At 38.2% G+C, this 19525-nt stretch overlaps 1 protein-coding gene across 3 annotated transcripts in view; it reads left to right on the forward strand.

Moving 5' to 3' along the window:
* SLC9A9 (solute carrier family 9 member A9) overlaps positions 1 to 19525 on the forward strand; it is a 171987-nt gene that overhangs the window by 96748 nt on the left and 55714 nt on the right. For all 3 annotated transcript variants that reach the window (XM_030954305.1, XM_030954304.1, XM_030954306.1), the window contains exons 10-12: positions 1084 to 1197; positions 2702 to 2813; positions 8155 to 8308. In XM_030954305.1, the coding sequence (XP_030810165.1) occupies positions 1084 to 1197; positions 2702 to 2813; positions 8155 to 8308 (380 nt within the window). The remainder of the gene's footprint in view (positions 1 to 1083; positions 1198 to 2701; positions 2814 to 8154; positions 8309 to 19525) is intronic.

The raw sequence follows: 19525 nt of genomic DNA on the forward strand, positions 1-19525 counted from the left end.
TTTATGCCATTTTGCCTCTGAAATTTGTTTTAATGATTTTGACAGCTCTCATTTTTCCTTTGTTAAATCTTAGTGACTGTTACTGGATATTTATTTTTAGAAGCACAAACATATTACAAAAAATAAATAAGCCCACTGAGGACGAATAAAACATCTCCACAGTAACATTCTGGATAGCGATGTATGGCTGGTTGCAGACAGACTGACAAACTTCAGTCCTAACTCTGCATCAGGATCTGTTAGCATAGAATCCTGAGCTCAAAAGTGACTTCAGAAATGAAATGCCCCTTTTTCCTCTCTGTGGTTATTTGGCAGCAATGATTGATTTTTTCCAGATGTGGTTAAATAGGAAAATTTATTTTATTAGTTTTAATATAATCAGTTGCAAATATAATCAAAAACGTCCCCTCAAGGCAAACGAATATTTTGGCTTTGCTTGATTTTTCCCACAAGAAATTCTACCCTACTCATGCATTTTAAGCTTATTTTATAATACCTTTAAATGACATTTTAAATAGTTTGGTTTGAAATTAGTATTGATATTGATGTCCATACAGTGCAATAAGAATTTCCATCTGCAAGACAATATTCATAGTAACAAGAAAGACTGTGCTATATTTTAAAGGGATAAGTTCTTAAAAGTCCATTTAGGATTTTTTTTTTCTCTCTAGGCCTTAGTGTCCCCATACCCAGGACTGCATTATACACAGCCACTTGGGTAACCAGGAGCCATTTCCCAGGCTCCCCCTGTAAACATGAGTGAAGCTAATTTCCCCCAGCTTCCCTGCAGTTTGCATTGAAGCTCATATAACTTACTTGCTGTTTATGTATTTTACCAGTTGTCTATGTCAAGCTTTCATACACAAATCAGAGAAAAACCTGCAAGCAACTATGATTTTTAAAGCTAAAAGACACCTTGTGTCTAATTTGTCAGCAAATTAGGTGGGTTTAAAATCCACCCTTGAAACAGCAGCAATTTCTGTTCCTTTCATCTAAACAGTTCTGTATTCCAAGGGAACCTGGGATAATGAGTAGTTTGCTGTAGACATGAGTCATAATTATGTTCTTTCTCTCTCATTTAAGTTGTTCGAGTTCATGAATTTTTTGGCTGAGAATGTCATCTTCTGCTACATGGGACTTGCACTATTTACATTTCAAAATCACATCTTCAATCCTCTTTTCATATTTGGTGCCCTTGTATCCTTTGCTTTAAAGAAGTACATATCTCTGGACGTGTGTGTGTATATATATACATATAAAGAATGCATGTTCCATGTGAAATAAGAAGTCAACAAGCAAACCAATCAGTTCCTTGAATACTAAAGATCAGTAAATTGTCAATTCCAAGTGCAATCATCTATTACCTATATGCTAATAACTGGCCCAATGGGTATAAGAACATGTTCTTTGGATAGTTGCTGTTTTGCCCCTCTGCTATAGGCAAATAGCTATAAACCAGCTGGGGAACTTTTGCCAGTGGTTTACAAGTGGGGTGGGAAATTGGGATAAGTATTGGGACACATCTGTGGGGACAGGTGCAACACAAAACCTTTTTTCCTGTCTGGAGCCAGTACAGATCCCCAAACTGGAAAGCTGCCTTCAGACAGGTGTGTGCCATAAGCAGGACTTCCCCAAAACTACTTAAATTATATGAAGCCCTTAAAAATCACACAGTTCTGCTTTGCTCAAATCTTTCCTTCTTTATATTTGGTATCTCTAGCATACATGGAATTATTTACACCATCATGTGCCTAAGAGGTAAGAAAAGCTGTGTGTCTTTATTTCTGCCATGGTTTCTCAATAAATCTTACTCATACAGCAGTATAGATTCTTTTCACACTGACAATTTATTCAATGATTTTTTTTTTTTGGCTCAGTGCAGCAGCCCTCTGCTTATCACTTTTAAATGAACTGTAATAGCTTTGAAAGTTGGGAGCATACTGTTGATGTGCAGTAATTGTTATATGTAATTTCTAAATGAATAATCAGGACTGCACCAGAGCTGCAGGCAGCTCCTGGGACTCAGACATTGCCTCTCAAACTCTTCACCTACTCTCCAGTCCAGGCTGCTCAGACTGGGAGTGCCATAATTGAGCTGCAAGACAAGGGGAGGGCAAAAAGCATGCAAAATGTGCAAAAAGCATATACAGGGAGCTCAGACTGCCTTTCTCTAAACCTAATAATGGCCTCATGGCTCCAATTAAGGCAAATTTTGGGATAGTTCCACAGAGGAGTAATAAAGAACTTCATCAGAAGAATCTCAGCAGAGAAGGGGAAGAAAAAGCAAAAAGTGCTGGGTATAGACAATATAAATCACCAGGAAATAAGGAAGTAATAATCAGGTCCAAAAGTACATTTATTCTCTGAAAATTGCTGCTCAAGGACATAATGCTCTCTCTGCAATTGATGATGGGCATTTTCCTGAAGAGCTGAAGATGAAGTCACATGTGACACAAATGTGATGAGTAGAAGTAGAGTGATTGAAGTGAGATATATTATGATGAATATAAAACTAGGATGTCTGGGGAAGGCAGGTCTCTGCCACTGCACAGGGACCATTACAACATGGCATATAAAACTTTAAAAAGATAATGTCATATTTGTTTAATTGTACCTTCAAAATAATTATAGAGAACATTTGGGTTAATTCTGGTTTTGTCAGTAGTTTGTCCACTATTTTCCTCAACATCTTACATTTTAGGTGGCAGTTTTTGTAGCAAGAGCTTCCAACATATACCCACTTTCTTTCCTTTTGAATTTGGGTCGAAAACAAAAGATTCCCAGGACCTTTCAGCACATGATGATGTTTTCAGGTAAGAGCTATTTTGGCTTTTTTGATATTTCTCCTGTCCACATTTAATGAATGACAAAAATAGTCATCTATCACTAGAAAAAGCCACACCTATCACAAAGAATTTATCTTAAAACTCAAGGTCATCTCTCCAAAGCTACTGAAGCAAATGGATGTCTTCTGATCAACCTCACTGTGTTCTTGCCCTATTTTAATTAACGTTTTGGAAACCATTGTCTTTCAATCCATTGTTCCCCATCTGTATACACTTCCATGACAATTTGGGAATACCATGTTTTTAAGTTGTGCTGTTTTAGAGGCAACTGTAGTATACCTCAGAGTATTTTACATAGCAGCAAATATCCAACCTGGACAGTGTTAGTGCTGACACTCAGATCAGACATGGTCTTTGGCAATTCCTTAAACTCCTGGAACAGTTTTACTTTTAAACCTGAGAGGAGATCATTTCAATTCCACAGATCTTTTCATATGTATTCCAGCTTGAAATTTAATTTTGTTGATTTTGTTAACCTTTTAGAATAATAAAAAAAAATTTAAAATCCAGAAGAGGGAGCCATGTTCTATCTAGTCTGATTTGCACATCATCCCCAGAACTGTTAAGGCTCATCTGGATTATGTATTTTTTTACTTGTACAAGCTAGAAATAATTCCACTTGACTTTCTAATGCTAGTTAGGAAAAACTCACTTATAAGCCAAGAATATCTGTTCAGTAAAAGACAGAAATGCAGATACCCCTACGCTATTGATGATATAATTTTCTAAAATTAGAAACTCAGCACATTTTTTGCTTCATTTTCCTGCTTTTTATCCAAAAATTTATTCCACATTTGTATGGATAAAAGTTCTTGATTGACATCCTTGATGTACAGAGATCCATTTAGCCAGATAACGAGTGAAATACAATGTGCTGCATTTCAAGCTCCCTCATCAGGAGCACTCCACATCAGGGGGCCTCATTTGTGCCTATGTAATTCCAACCCTCCAGAGAGCAACACAGCAGTTCATTTCTATACCCATTCAATCCTTCTGCTAAAAGCTGCCACTGAAAATGTCACTAATTCCGGCGAGAGCAGGGTGAGGGATGATGACACATCCAGCAGGAGCTGCCTTTCAGCCCAACTGCTCCCCTGCCATTGTTCCATGGGTAACCTGGAGCTGGAGATCCCTCTGGGAAGCCTAGCAGGTGGCCAGCTAGACAACAGCATGAAAAATAGCTTCACATCATTTGGCATCTAGTTCCTGGCCTCCATTTTGGCTTTTGGTTTGCATCAGCTAAAGTATAGGATGGAAAACCTTCTGAAATCTCTCTTATTCTTTAAGTTTTCTGTCCTCATTTTCTGCAGTCAAATTTCATTCTCCACAGACCAGGAGCAGAAAGCAGCCTGCAGCCAGCAGCTGAACGTGAGAACTCACACACATTAGCTTTCCAGGACAATCTGGCAGCTCAGAACTGAAACAGTAGTATTGCCGGCTTCTAAAATTCTCAGAAAAGTAATTTTAATCTATTTCCAAAGATAAAATCCCCTCTATTTTGTACAGAAAAATGTGTTTACATTATAATAAAGTAATGGCATAATCTGCAGCTATAATAATAAAGACTGTCTCTCATGCTGCCAGCAGCTGCACACTTCACAGGATACACAGATTTTCTGTGTAATTCTGTATTTTAAGATGCACCAAGACTTGTGCTTAGTTACCAAAAACATTCATAGTGCTATAAACTGATAAAAGTGCATATAGTGATAAACAGAGAGGACAAAGGCTGCCAGGAGAGAGATACACTTCTGATGAGTAAACAAGACATTGAATTTGAGTTTGAAGGACATTATCTACAAAGATCTGTAGCAAGAGTCATAGAACAATTTGGGCTGGAAGGAACCTTTAAAGGTTATCTAGTCTAACCCCCTGCAATGAGCAGGGGTATCTTCAATTAGATCAGGTTGCTCAGAGCCCCATCCAGCCTGTCCTCGAGTGTTTCCAGAGATGGGGCATCCCTGAACCTACCTCAGTGTGGGTTTCACCACCTTCATTGTTCTGGCACAGCATCAGGTTCTAGCTGGTCACAGGGAAAAATGGCCTTCATCCACCACAGCATCACACATTTAGATGCGGAAAACAATGAATTTGGGGTTAGTTTTGTTTTCTATCTTATTACCAAATCCACCAAACATTTACTGCTTGTTTTACTGCCACAATCACTAAAGTGATTGCTGAGAAAAATTGCTGAGAAAAGCAATTAAGGTCAGGCAAGTACACTGTTGATTAGCCTTTGATTAAACCTTACTCTGCAAAGAACTCTCCTGAAGTCACTAAGTTCAGCTTTTTGATGCATATCAATACAGTTGAGAAAAGGTGGAAGAGTTGGGCTTGGAGGTGGATTATGGAGCATTTTGATTTATCTCATTCTTTATCTGCTTCTACCATTCCTCTAAAATACATTACAGAGGGTGGATTCACTTCTACAACTGTTTTTAATCAGGATTCCTGATAACATTCCATTGGAAATGAAAACTTGATTAGTCCTTTATACAAGGACTAATTAACCCCAGGCTTCTCAAAATAAGTTGAACATCAGCTAAAGTGAGCAGTCCAGCAGTCTCTGCTCATGTGAAAAAGAAACATTTTAAAGTCTTATTCTTTATAGCATCTTCCACTCTTCTCCCAACATCCTTATTTACTTTTTACTCTGCTTTCCTCTTCTCTGCAACACATAAATAGGCAACGGAGAGGCTTGTGGGACACAGTGCTACAGGGGTGGTTGCTGTTAATATAAGGCATTACAGCATCAGGGGAGTCTGAAAGGATGAACACAAATGCAGAATTAAGCCAAAAGATGCCCATGTACACACAGCTGTTGTGCAGGCATTTACATCTACACACTCATACAGACACAGAGGTGGCAAGTGCCAATTGAAGAAATCAGCTAAACAGAAAAGAAAGCAAGGAAGAAAAGAGCAGAAAACTATGGCTGAAACCAAAACACCGGGGCTGCCCACAGAAAGTCTTCTTTCCTGGCAGATTCTTTTCCCACCAACAGCAAACACTGCAGCCCTCATGGGCTCTTCAGAGGGCTGGGTTTGGAGAGGTGTTTGTGTGGGGTGTGGGAAAAGGATGGCTAACAGCCCTACAGGGCACACAGGTTCTGTTCTGGGGACTCTGGGGCTTAACCCTGGGCTGCTCTGCTTTGAAGGCTCTGACCCATTAAAGGGTATTGCTTAAAGATGAAACCCTAATGGACGGCACAAAAAAAAAGATCTGTTAGGAAATCTGTGATTCAGCCCAAGGATGAATGGATTAACACAGATGTGGAGCTGCCAACAATTCACCTCTGAAAGATGAGGGGAGAGAATCTCTGCTAATGGTTCATCAGAGCTGGTCCTTCTGCTGCCCCACTCTGTCCAAGGGTAGCTGAGGTATCAACATCCACTGCATCCAATCATCCCACTGGGCTGTGGTGGCAGTTCTCCCTGAAGTTCTACAGAAAATTTAATCTTCCTTAACTTCAGACCATTTCAGTAGCTCAACATTTTCTGAGGTTGTTAAAATTCCCTTCCTTCACTTGTATTATTACCTGGAAAGTATTTTGAGAGATATATACATATATATACACATACATACAGCAGTGTTCCTTGCTTCTCATTGAGTCTTTACATTTTAAGTGTATTCATCTGCTTCCCACTGCTTTAGTTGTTCAGTTTGATTTTTTGTTTTACTTTAGACATGTCTTTATTTGAAACTGAATTATTTCTTATAGACCATGTTGAGCCTTTTGTAAATGAAAAATGCAGAGAAGTCACTCACTATTTTTCTGAACTGAAGAAACAGCCAGTCCACTGCTCAAGAAGACAGTTAATACTAATTAACTTTTATATGTAAATATGTGTGTGCAAATATATATATATATATCCCCTTACAAGAAGAGTTGCTCTAGATTTAAAATTAAAGGTGTGATGCAATTGTGGGAAGCAGTATTGTTTTCCAGTGAAATGTAGCTGTGCTAACCATCCAGATTACCACTATAACCACTGAACTAAAGACCATTTCAATAGTTGTTCATTCCCTCCTCAGTTTAAAATGAGATTATATTCTCTCCCTGTTAGAAAATAGTAAAACCCTGCATCCTCAGAGATGTCTTTTACACAAAAGCAAAGCCAAGGACTAGCCCAGTGTCTGCCTGCAAGGTTTTGAACCTGCTGCCACTGAGTATTTTCAGACAGTGCAACTCCAGTCTGCTTCTTCCTTGCAGAAATTGCTTTGTGCTGTTCCCTGCACAATCTTCTATACCAAATAATTGGAAACCCAGCTTCTATACCAAATAATTCACATTCTAGCTATGTAATCTTAAAGAGCTTTTGAGTTCTAGGCCAAAAATAGCTGCATTTAGCAGTTAATTAAATGATTCTGCATATGTCATCAGTGCCTTACAAGAGGTTTGATTACTAGATTTAATCTCTCAATACTTTGCAAGGTACTTTTTGGACTTAGCATGTATTGTATACACGTAATGACTTTCCTCTCTAGAATTATTTTGTGAAAGTTTTTTGAAAACAATAAAGTACATTTAAATAGATAAATGAAAGGCATTGGAAAATATGGAATATTATTTGCATTATGCATCCTGAGGGCTGCAGGCACTAGCAGGTTTTTTCCCCTTCAATTTTTAAACATGGCATTTTGTCAAGACCTATTTAGTCCCTTTATTACTAGCTATGGGGCTTTTTTTTTTAACTCATTTAGCTGTTTTCACCACCTTTGTAATTTCTTGTTTATTCAGTCTCTGTGGGTGTATAATTCTACAACTATTATAACATTTCAAGTACATTAATTTATTCTGCATCCCCCTTTAGGTATTTAAAATCATCTTTGAAAGACTATTCATTGTTTTTAAGTCATGTTTTTCTGACTAGTTTTAGAATATTAAATTATTTTAAAGGAATATACTCTATATTTTCAAGGAAGAAATGAGTAGCATATTTAGGTACAGATTTTAATGCCAATTCTCTTTTTCACTTGCTCCTGACTTCACAAGTAGTCCCACTTAATGCAGGATATAGGCTTCTTTTTCAACCTGCATTAAGTTCAGATCACTACTTAATTTGCAATTATTCAAGACAAGGAATTCAGTGGATTTAAAGCAAAAGTGTTATTATTATGTGAATATGAGAGTACTTTTGCAAATTTGTTGCAATAAATCCCACCCTTTCAGTTAGCATGATTCAGTACTTTATAAACAGGATTACGATCTGAAAATTTCCTCTGCCCTTGGAACTGGGTTTGGACTGAAAATATAAAAACTCTGTTTCTCTATCTCATTAAGTTCCTCCCCCTTGTCCTGTTTCAGGTTTGCGGGGCGCAATTGCGTTTGCGTTGGCCATTCGGGACACGGACTCGCAGCCCAAGCAGATGATGTTCACCACAGCCCTGCTGGTGGTGTTCTTCACAGTCTGGGTGTGTGGGGGAGGCACCACAGCAATGCTCACCTGGCTGCAGATCAGGTCAGTACTGCCTGTGCAGCACCAGTGGAATGGGATCCCTATGGATCCACTGCTATATCCTTACACCTTCCTAATGCTTATAGGTGTGCTTTGTATGAGCTTCAGCACGCACAAAGGGAGGGGTTATGGACCTGTTAGAGGCTCCAGACCACAAGGAATGGGTTCTTCCTAAGTTTGTTATGGGCCTCGATGTAGGTCAGACACATCCTTGTTTCCTGAGAGTTTGTTTCACTACTGCTCCTTTCAACCATCATGAATACATCTTAATGGTGTCCTCCATGCTGCTGAGGAAAGAGCTACACACTCAGACTTTGCCCTCATCCTAAAATCTGTAGTTACTACACAAGCATCTAACAAATGGTGTATTTCTGATTATAATGAGAATATGCTGGAAAAATCTCCCTCCACTGCTGCCTCATTCAGGCATTAATTTATTATGCATTGTTTTATATATTTTTCTTCACTATATTTTTTTTAATTACTTCATAGTCACTTGTATTCACAGAGAGCAATGAATGACAAAGGAGGTTAAATTACAAGAAAGAGGGACATAGAAAACTGGAGTAAAAAGGATCTAATTTAAATGCAGTGTCCTTCCAAGTGTGCTTTTTTGAAACCCAACTTTTAATACTGAGTGTACTCATGCTGGTTATTGATTCTGGTTACTTCACAATCCATTCAGAACTCCCTGCTGTGATTTGCAAGATCGCCACAGAAATCCTCAGTATTGAGATAGGCCTGCAATTCACAATTCCTTATCATTTATCCTATATATAGCATATGTTTTCCTTGTTTACAAAATGATGTCTGATTACAAGCCTTCATGTCAGACTCTTGCTATAAAATAGCAGCTGAAGATAACCAAACTGGGGCTTTTACAAAGAGCATGGATAAAATTGCAGACAAAATAAGGACTAGCATACAAGTGTACTGGATAAACATGGATGCAGGCATCCATGTACAGTGTAGAGGTTTTCTATTTCTGTGACAGTTTGATTCTTCTTTATGACATGTCTCATGTCCCATAATGTCAATCAAGGCCATTACAGTTTGGATACACTCTGGCACTATCAGTCATCTTTCTGAGATTTGCCACTTTTTCACTGTCAGTCACCAAGAGTTTTTCTGTGTGGCAACAGAAACGTGGGTGAGGAAGAGCTTTCTCATTAGGTCTTGGGGAGCAAGTCAGTCTGGGTTTCTATAACAGGAGATAAGGAATAATGCTGAGAATACAGTAAGGGGAAAAGGCTGTGAACAGTAGTCAATGTGCAGCCTGAGAGCTTGAGTCACTAGATGCCCCTCGTGCTTTAGCTCTCTAGGGAATTGTTAAATTAAGATTGTGAATTGCTTTCACTAACAAGAAAATTAATTGGATGCAAGGGCATTTCTTCTGCTCCTTAGTGCTACCCAGAGGTGCAAAGCCCCCCAAGACCACAAGTGAGGGGCTGACTCTCATATTAACTGTTTATGCTGTTCAATGCACATGCTTCTTTCTCTAGATTCTTGTACAATGGATTTGACCAAAGACACTGAAAGTAGACAATCATTACTGATTTGAAATGCTTATCTCTGAGGATTTCCTCTGAATCACATCAGATCTGCCAGACATTTTTATCAATAAAATAAATTGAGTTTGTAATCAGGATATCGATTTTCTTACTATAAAGCTATTAGGTTCATAATTTACACTTAATTTCTTGACATTGGAACATACATCTTCATAAATTATGAGGAGGTCAGATTGAGATAAAATTTAAATAGACATCTTTAATTACAAATGTATCTTGAGGCTCTGATTTCTCCTTCTAGTGAAGATATTTAATTTAATTGTATTCATAATTTATTACACCTCAGTGTGGACTTTTGTCCTTAGCTACCAGCATTTATCTTTTAAGTCTTAATTAATTTTGCTAAGTAATTGTATTCAAAGGTGGTGGTAATTTATGACAATTGACACTTGTACGGATTCTGACAGATAAGTTTGCTGAGGAAAGTTATGGAGCTGTGGCAAATGACCCCATCTTGCTTGGTGTAATCCCCCAGCATGCTGGCACCTGTGCCTGAACTGCAACTCTGAGCTGCATCTATCCCCATGGTTCTTTAGAAGAAAAAAGATGGTATTTCTTCACTTTGTTCTAAAAGAATGAAACCTACACTTTTGGAAATGTCTTATTTATTTTAACTGTCTCCTTTCTAAACACCTGAAACTCAGAGTTTCAGGGAGAGTTGGGTGTTCCCTTTCTGAAGATGAGGTTGTATTTGGAAGTTCCCAGTTGCCTGGTGCAGTAACTTCCCAGCACAGAGGTGGTGCAGGTGTTTACAGCACTATCAGCTGCCACACGGAGAGCAGAACTGGCTGCACCACCTCCCTAAGTAATACATTGTCTTTTGACAATGTCTTAAAGTTGTAACAGGAAAAAGAATTGCTTTTACTCCCCATGTCACAGGACTACACTATTCAGCTCTTGGCAGACAATGAATAAACCTGGATCAGCATGTGAGAATAATTCCATAATACATCAACACCAAAACAGAGAGAGCCATTTAAGTTCCCAGTCAAATTGAACTATTCAATAAATGTGCCTTCAGAGATGTTGAGCATTACTTGCTAATGCTTTTGGATATATGATTCCCTTCATTCCCCATACTCTGATTAAAAATAGAGAGCTACATTTTACAGTAAATCTGCACTGAGAGGTTTGAGGATAAAGGATTCTCCTGACAGGCAGAGCAAAAATTCAAAGCTGTTAATAAAACATGTCCTATAAAAGCATTGTGCTAGGTATTAGGTCTTGTTTGTTTATCATCACCTTCTGTGTAAATGTTTGTCAAGAGATTTCTAGATTCTTTGTGCATCTCTTTGCAGCTGTTCTTCAGTTAATAGAAAGAACTTTATTCCATAATCTAAATAAATACTGAGCAGCTTTGAATAGTAGCTTTTACTACTGTGCCTATTGCTGTTGATAAATGTATTTTAGAAAAGAGCTGTCTGTGTGCCTGGCTGCCCTTAAAATCACACCATTTCTAATTCACCTTCATTTCCAAACATCCAACTTTCTCTAAGTACTGAGGCCTGGCATACCCCATTTTGGGGGATGACCAAGGCTGATCAAGCTCACATTCTCAGCAAAAGCATCTCACTCAGCAGAAGGAGCCAATATTTTGGGTCCTTCGGTATCCAACAGTTTGTTTCAATACCAAAGGCTAAGGCAGTGCATATGTTTAGCAGGATGGCTCATTAGGGATGTAGATGGGCAGTGGGGTGAAATGCTGTGCCATGACTGTGAATGACTGTGGCTGTCTACCATAAAACAACCCAAAAACCTGGTTAGTAGAATATGATTTTGTGTTTATCTCAGCCCTTTAACAGCTAGTTATAGACTGCTGAAAGACACAACTTTATGACAGAGCAACCTCAGTAACAACATGATCTTGGCCAGGATTACAGGACTACTGCTTCAGTAACAAAAATATTCTTTTTGTTATTCCCAAACTCTGTAGTAGCATTTCCTGTGTCCAGCTGTGTTCAAGGGGTGCTGCAGAAAGGCACTGGACAGAATGGCCTCCTGACAGGTGATCTGGGGCTGCAGTCAGCTGAGGCAAGGAGGAATGATCCTGTAGCCTGGTTAAGAGAAGCCTCATCAGAATATTGTGCTGCATCACTGAGTGCTGCTCTGCTCATGAAGAGCATGAGACAGTACATCTCCTTACAGCCATTCCTTATCAACTAGAGCCAAACTGGAGTTTGATCTCTAGTGCCTCTAATTTATTCCTAAACTAGGTACACACATCTTGGCTTTCCTGCCTCCCTCACATGGGCATACAAGGATTATCCTTCCTGAAACATGGCTGGTCCATGAGACACTCTGAATCTACCAGCCAAGAGTGTGTGTACATATCTTCAGATGATCCATAATTCAATACTTAGAAACTATTGTGAACCTTGTTAATTGTTTTGCTTGTATTCCTTGGAACACTTTTTCCTGTCCTCATTTGTCAATAAGAAGGAAAGTCAGTTTAGAAAAGAAGGTTTAGCTAAATGTTTTTTCTTGGCCTTGGCAGGTTCTGCCCTTTATAACCATATTCCTTTGGGTCATATTTCCTCTAGAGTCCTGGAAAACAGTTTAGTTGAAGTGAAGCTGTTATTTACTGTTGGAAACAGAATCTTCAACTGAGTGACCACAACACAGAAATAACCGTGCAATTAAAGGCAGGATATTTTCAAGCACGGTTGTATTTCTGCGTACTTTGTACTGGTTATTATTTTGTTTTGTGTTTAGAACAGTCATAATCAGCCTATCTGGTGTTCCCTCTCAGTAACAAATATAGCTCCAATAAACAAAGTTTGATCTGGTTTGCAGGGTCATATTGCTCTTTAGCCATGGTACAGAATGTATTTAAATCACGCTACAATAAACACTCTTGTTCAGAGGCCAATTTCAGCCAGGTCTCTTCAGCCCACTGAGAATTTTTTCACTCAGACACACCTTCAAAAGAGATCACACTGTCTTTGCTTGGAAAAGCATTTAATCCTAAAAAACCCTCTGAAATCCAGAAACAGCTATAATTTAATGTAACATAATGCTGCAACTATTTTTAATATACTGTCCTTAGCTGGCCAACTGTCTGTTCCTGTGAACATCTACAGGACAACCTTTGCCTGGCACCTTTTATACTGATGATAGTTTGAGTATTCCTGTATTGTCACTAAAGGCATATACATGACAAAACATATTGCTGACCCCCAGGGTATCCTCAGCCTTAGGATGTTACTGATCAATGTGCAGACTCTCAGGTCACAAGATCTACATTGCTGTTTAAAAAGGGATTTTCACAATTGTGAAGAACACCGTGAAAATTATTCAAGTAAAATTAAACTAACAAGGAAGCTTTCATGGGTTCATGGACAGCCCACAATAAAGGCTCAGGAAATGCTGTCCCATAGTTGTTGAAGGAGCATTATCTTCAAGACGCACAGTTTTGCTGATGAGCTCCATCATTGTTTGCACACAATATTCTGGGTACAACAGAAAAATAGGAATTTGTGGTTCACTTAGGAAACTGCATGACTGCCAGTCCCTCTCTGCGCGCCCAGTAGCTCACCTACCCAGCAGGGTGGGGAACAACTGCTCCAGGAAAGCAGTGGAAAAGGCAGAAAGGTTTAGCCAAGAGATCATTGTCATTCAGCATTTGAATAATTTGCATAGTAATGTATTGATTACTTGTGACATGGGTCGCAGAGAGCAGAAGATGAGATGCTGGTTTATCACTTTGTTCCCCTTGATCCCCTGAACTAGCACAGACTAAAATACTGGCTTAGAACTGAGTCAAGGATTTTTTTTAATACAAAAATATTGCTCAATTTGCTACTTTTTCTTTGGTTTCTGCCACCAGTTCTGGATTTGTGGGTATGTAAGCACTTCATGTGTACGTAGTAACTACAAGAAATAGCCAAATAGTCTGGATTTCCTGACCGAAGCCATATTAGAAGGGCATTCTGCTTCAGACTCAGAGGAGCTCAACATCACACATGAAATCACCCTTGAGCAAAGGAAACATTTCTTGGGGGACAGCCACACTGAAAGGGTTAAGATGGGAACTGCTTTTGCAGTAGTAGCTAGAGCATGATGAGCCTGGGAAATGCTATAAATCAAGAAGCACTATAAAATTGGACATTAAATGTATTGGATGTTATTATAAGAAAAAGAAATTGGATAATTTCCTTTCATTTCTATCTGAAAATGAGAAATCATCCAGGTAATGAATCTCAGTGATCTCCTGAAATGCCTGTCATTTATTTGCAAGGTACTTCTCTGCAAAGATAAGGTGTGCATTTGATCTCTCACAGTTATTCACCACAGCATTTTGCCTGAATGGCACTAAACAAGATTTATAAACATTTGTGCTTGATAACAAAATAAAAGACTAAAATACAGAGAACTTGACTTTCTGACTGCAACTGCGAAGGCAGCCCAGGCAGATGTTGAATAGGAGATTTTGGACTGCAATTGTGACTGGTGCATGACTTGTACACGACTCCAGCTATCAACTTTGTTGGACTTTACTGGCCAGAGGGGTCTAATTTTGAGCACAGTCTCCTAGCAGGGCAGACAGTTAAATCCCACCTCACACAGCTTGTATTTCTAGCTCCACATGGCTATTGAAAACAGAAAAAGAAGGATATGAAAGATACACTTTTATTGCTAGACTATTTGGTACAAGAGAGAAGGAAAATTACACAACAATAAAAGATTCATGCCTTTCAGTTTACTAGCAGCAAATGATAAGATTAACTTTCCACAGGCCAAAAAACCCTGAATAGTTCCAAAATCTATAAATAACTCTATAATTTGGAATAGAAATCATTCAGCTGGATTTGTGTCAATTAAACTATTTAGTTTATCCTATTTTAAAATACTGCTGCTTTGATATGTCTGAGTATGCTACAAAAGTTTTCTTCCATCTAATGCAGTAACTTTTTTCTCCCATTAAATCTTTTCTCCTTGTCATACAAAAGATAACTGCTATGCAGCAGTCAACATAAGTTATTCAAGTTACAAAGAACCAAATAAACCTATCTGGAAATAGTGCTAGGGAACAACTTAATTATTTGGAACTTTGGAATGAGACTGATGATTTATTGCTTTCTACCAAAATATCCCAAATTAATCTGGAGCTCTAACTACTCTGTCAGAATTAAATTGGAGCAAGCATAAACCCAGTTTATTTCAAGCATATGTCAAAACTGTATCATTTGAAGGTAAGCAAAAGGTACAGAAAAATAGTTTGAGCCTTTAAAAGTTTAAGATAAATATGTGGTATCAAACTGGACTCTAGAAAAAATAAGGATCATATTTACTAAGATTCCTCATCTGTAAGCATTGAACAAGATAGTGCTTAATTCTTTCTATTATTGCTCAGAAACTGATGCTTTCTGCAAAATAAGTGGTCTCAAAACTCACTGAACTTTGATATTTTAAGAACTGTGTGATGCTGTCAGCTGGACTAAAAACTAGAGCATGGAATTAATGGTTTTCACATTTGTTAGTTTGCATAATTTCCAAAGGGTGTATGTTCATCCTTCTACTATTTTGCTCAACTAAGAATACTAGAATTTCTTCAGCAAGAAAATCTGAAATGAATGTTTCATTTAGAAGGGATAAAAGCTTTCAGCATGACCTAAAATATCATTTCAATATGAAAAAACACCCAAAAGTTTTCAAACTTTCTCAGGTTTTTTAAGCTTTCCTGTGGTTTTCCTTTCTGTTATCAAATATTCCACAAAGTGCAAAAAATGTTTCATTCAAATTTTAAACTCTACATTAAAAAAAAAAAAATCCCAAAACAGACCTTGTGTCTTCCAACAAGAATAAAGACATAGAATATAGAATAACTGGGAAGATTTGGGGTCTTAGAGTCCCTAAGGGTCTTATGCAACATATGGACTATGACATAAATATTCTAACAAAACAATAGCAGAACCTAAAAAAAAAAATTACTGGGTACATCTGGATTTGCAGAGGAACTTTGTGGCAGGAGAGAACTGTGACTTCAACTTTCATGAAACACTTCGTGTTCTTTTTTAAAATGTAGAGTGGAAGGACAGGTCTGGCATGCTTGATAACAAGCCTATCAAATTGTTCCAGAATTAGTTGAATGTGAAAAGTTAATTAAAGCAGATATTAAGTAGTCGAGGCTCTGTATGGCAGTCTGGGCTTTTAGCTTTTAATAAACAGATAATTACAATGTAATAGAGACTTTTGTATAGTGAGTTATCAGAAACAGCCCAACAGTGACTGGCTGGTCAGTACATTGATGAGCTTTAAATGAGAAAATCTCCTCCTATCTCAGCAAGTACTTGGTTTCAATGCCCTTAAAATTATATTCTGCTTCTGCATTTTTTTACTTCTTCAAATAGATACACCGTTTTGTTACAGTGACAAATAATATACAAAGGGATATTGAAAACACATAAAATTATGGGTTTAAAAATCGAAAATATTTTCTATGCAAATAAATATACAGAAAAGATGTTTTATACAAAAGTTTATGTATAAAGTGCTGTTTATGTAAAATACCCAAACAGGAATACTAAAAAGTGACTCTTTGCTGCTCTCATTGTACAAGTAGACAGGAGGTTGTACAGGGTGACCTTGGAACTACCCAGTTACCTTTGCTATTCACTTATTCATGAGCACTAAGCCTGGTCAGGAATTACAGAGTGGGTTCAGGGAGTCTGCCTGCATCTTGATCTGAGTCTCAATCAGTCTCTGAGCTTTTCTAATCCCCACCCCAAGGAACCCCTGCAAATGCCATGGCAGCCTGTTTCCCACCTGGACACAGCAGCCACAGCCCTGCTCTCCCTCCCTGGGTTTGATGGTTTGCTTCCTCTGCCTCATTCAATTTTTTCCACCCTTCTGGAAGAATTCTAGCTAAAACCTCATCAGTTCTTCATCTGGCTGCATATGCATCATGAGATGAGGAAAATACAGAAGTTAGAAAATAATTTTAATTCACCAGAAAATGAGATAAAATTATTGTGTAGACTGGTGGCTAATGTGTCCACTAAGGAGGTGTCAGTTTCTGTCCAAGCAAGTATTTCTGTTCCATTTTAAATGAGTTATCAGCTAAAATATATTCATCTTTGGCAGAGTAAATTTCAGAATGCAGTTCTTCCAGTCCATTAGTCTGCAGAAGAATGACTGCTCACGTGCTTTCTGATGTAGTAACCCTTACATACACATATACTTGAATTTGAATTCTATTTTCTCAGCCAAATTCCAAAAGACAGTCTGCAGCCAATGTACTTTCTTATTTATGCTCAATGCAATGCTGGGAAAAGATACATTGAATTTTCCATCAGAGCATTTCTTTGTATCACCTTGTTACTTTGAAATCTAAGTCATAATGGATGCGTGCCACTTTCCTATCACTTACATTGAAAAGCAGAACTATAAATAAGTGACAAGCTCCCCAAGTTAGATTAAGCAAATGTTGATACAATTTATTATAAACATCTCAACTTACATGTCCCAGAAAGGAGTAATGATGCACTTTAAAAGGTAAAATTAATTAATCTTTTCTTTGTTTCACAAAAGAGGGAAGAAGGCTCTTGCCTTTCCAGATGTAGATGTGGCCCAGGCTTCAGTTGCGGACTTGGCAGTACTGGGCTAATGGTTGAACTCTACAATCTTAAAAGGTCTTTTCCAGCCTAAATGAATCTATGGGGAGTTTTAGGCATGAGACTTGTTTTAGGCATGAGACCTGTTTTAGGCATGAGACCTGCCCTTCAGCTCTCAAGTTTACTGCTCTGCTCAGTAAGGCAGGAACCTGAAGCCAATACCAAACCATCCCATATTTATGAATGCACTGACAGAAATATCACATTGCCTGAAGTCACTGGCCACAGAGAAGCACTTAGAGCCCCCGGGAAGCTGAGTGGCAGTGGAGAAATGGGGACAGATCCTTAGCTGGTGCAGAGTGTCATAATGACATTCATTTATTTTCTTGGCCTGTAGGCAGAAGTAGACTATGCTTTCAGAATCCCTGATCAAGGCAATTTCTCACTCCACTTTCTCACTTTATCTCTTCTTAATCTCATGCAAGCTATTGCTTTCCTTGTCATCACAGCTAGAATTTAGATAGCTCATAGCTGCTACAAACAGCAGTTTATTCTTATTTTTACAAGAAGGCAATGGGAATGGAGTCCTTTTCTTAACTATGATGCAGCAAACACCTCCAAACACACTACAGAGCAACACAAGAAGCTTAAATAAAACTATGAAACTCTATAGCACACTCCCTATCTCTTCCTTCCAGAACTCCTTTTCCCCTGCACTCATTTTAAACTTCAACTGGGTCCTTCAGGATTATTGCTCCAGATGTATATGGCTACAGAGAGAAGACAAAATAAAATTTAAATTAAAAAACCCAAACACTAGAAACTTTGAGGAGTGTCTTCAAATGCACTTGTGAGAAAAGATATTTGATTTAATTAAAATGAAATTGTTTTCCCAGTGTTTCCCAATTAATAAGTACTGTTCAACAAAGGGGTGATTAACCCTCCTCCTGGCTGCTCATGAAAAGTTTGCAAGGACTGCTGCAGGCAGTATAAATAAAATCTCAAAGGTTTACAAGCTAGGCCCCTGAAAATATGGCAAAAATGCCAATTTGGTTCATCACCAAAAGAAAATTAGGAAATTTTTGACTTGAGATCAACAGAATGAGCAGAATCGAAAGGTTTGCAGCCACAGTTGAGTTGCTGACACAAAAGGAAAAAGCCAACATTGACATCTGAAACCTTTGTTTTGCCAGAATAAGAAAGCTCAAATGTGGAACAAATGCCTGATAATTCCTCCATTCTCCTGAGTACAATGCAACACAATACAAATGCATGTACACAAGTTTAATTTCATCTCTGTTAGGGCACCAGACCCAAGCTTCTGGTTCATTTACATTCCATTTAAGCTCTTATTCTCTCCAAATAAATGAATTTTTCCCAAGTCATGCATATTTAGAAATGTGAGTAAAAACAATTCAAGAAAAATGTGAGTAAAAACAATTCAGAAAAACCCCAAGCCTAGCATTTGAATTTAGTGCACTTTCTGAAATTTACAAAGGGCCTTTGCACACTGTGAAATAAGGGCATTTCCTACAGTCCTTGATAACCACAATAACTAACTAACAAGTGTCTATCTCCATTGGCGTTGCTGTACAAGTAAAGTCATCTGCAGAGTGAGAAGGAAGCAAACCCCCCCGAACAGCTCTGTCCCAAAGCCACATCTGCTGCTCCATGAGCCCTGTGCCACTGGCAGGTCTCACAGTTTTGGATGACATCTGGTCCAAATTTGCCAACTGCACCAGAAAATATCTTTTCTCTCTGAAACCTCTGCAGCTCAAGGGGTTGGAGGGTGTCTGTGAGCAAGCACACACACACATTTATGTCAGTAACAGCTTTGCATTGCCTTGCATTACAAGCAGTGCAAACACACACATCATAAATAGATCCATATTTATTTTAGATACAGTAAGTTTTTGTATGAATGGCCTAAATATTATTTTCAACAGTCACAGAAGATCTGAATGTATTGGTTGAAACTGGTAAGGATGGCCAAGTTTCTTAAGGAAGGATTATATTGCAAAAACAAATTTAAAATCAAGAGAAATATGCACTCTCTAAACTAAACAGTGCAATTACCAAACAACTCATGAAATGAA

Source organism: Camarhynchus parvulus, chromosome 9 (assembly GCF_901933205.1).
Source record: "Camarhynchus parvulus chromosome 9, STF_HiC, whole genome shotgun sequence".
Classification (NCBI taxonomy): Eukaryota; Metazoa; Chordata; class Aves; order Passeriformes; family Thraupidae; genus Camarhynchus; species Camarhynchus parvulus.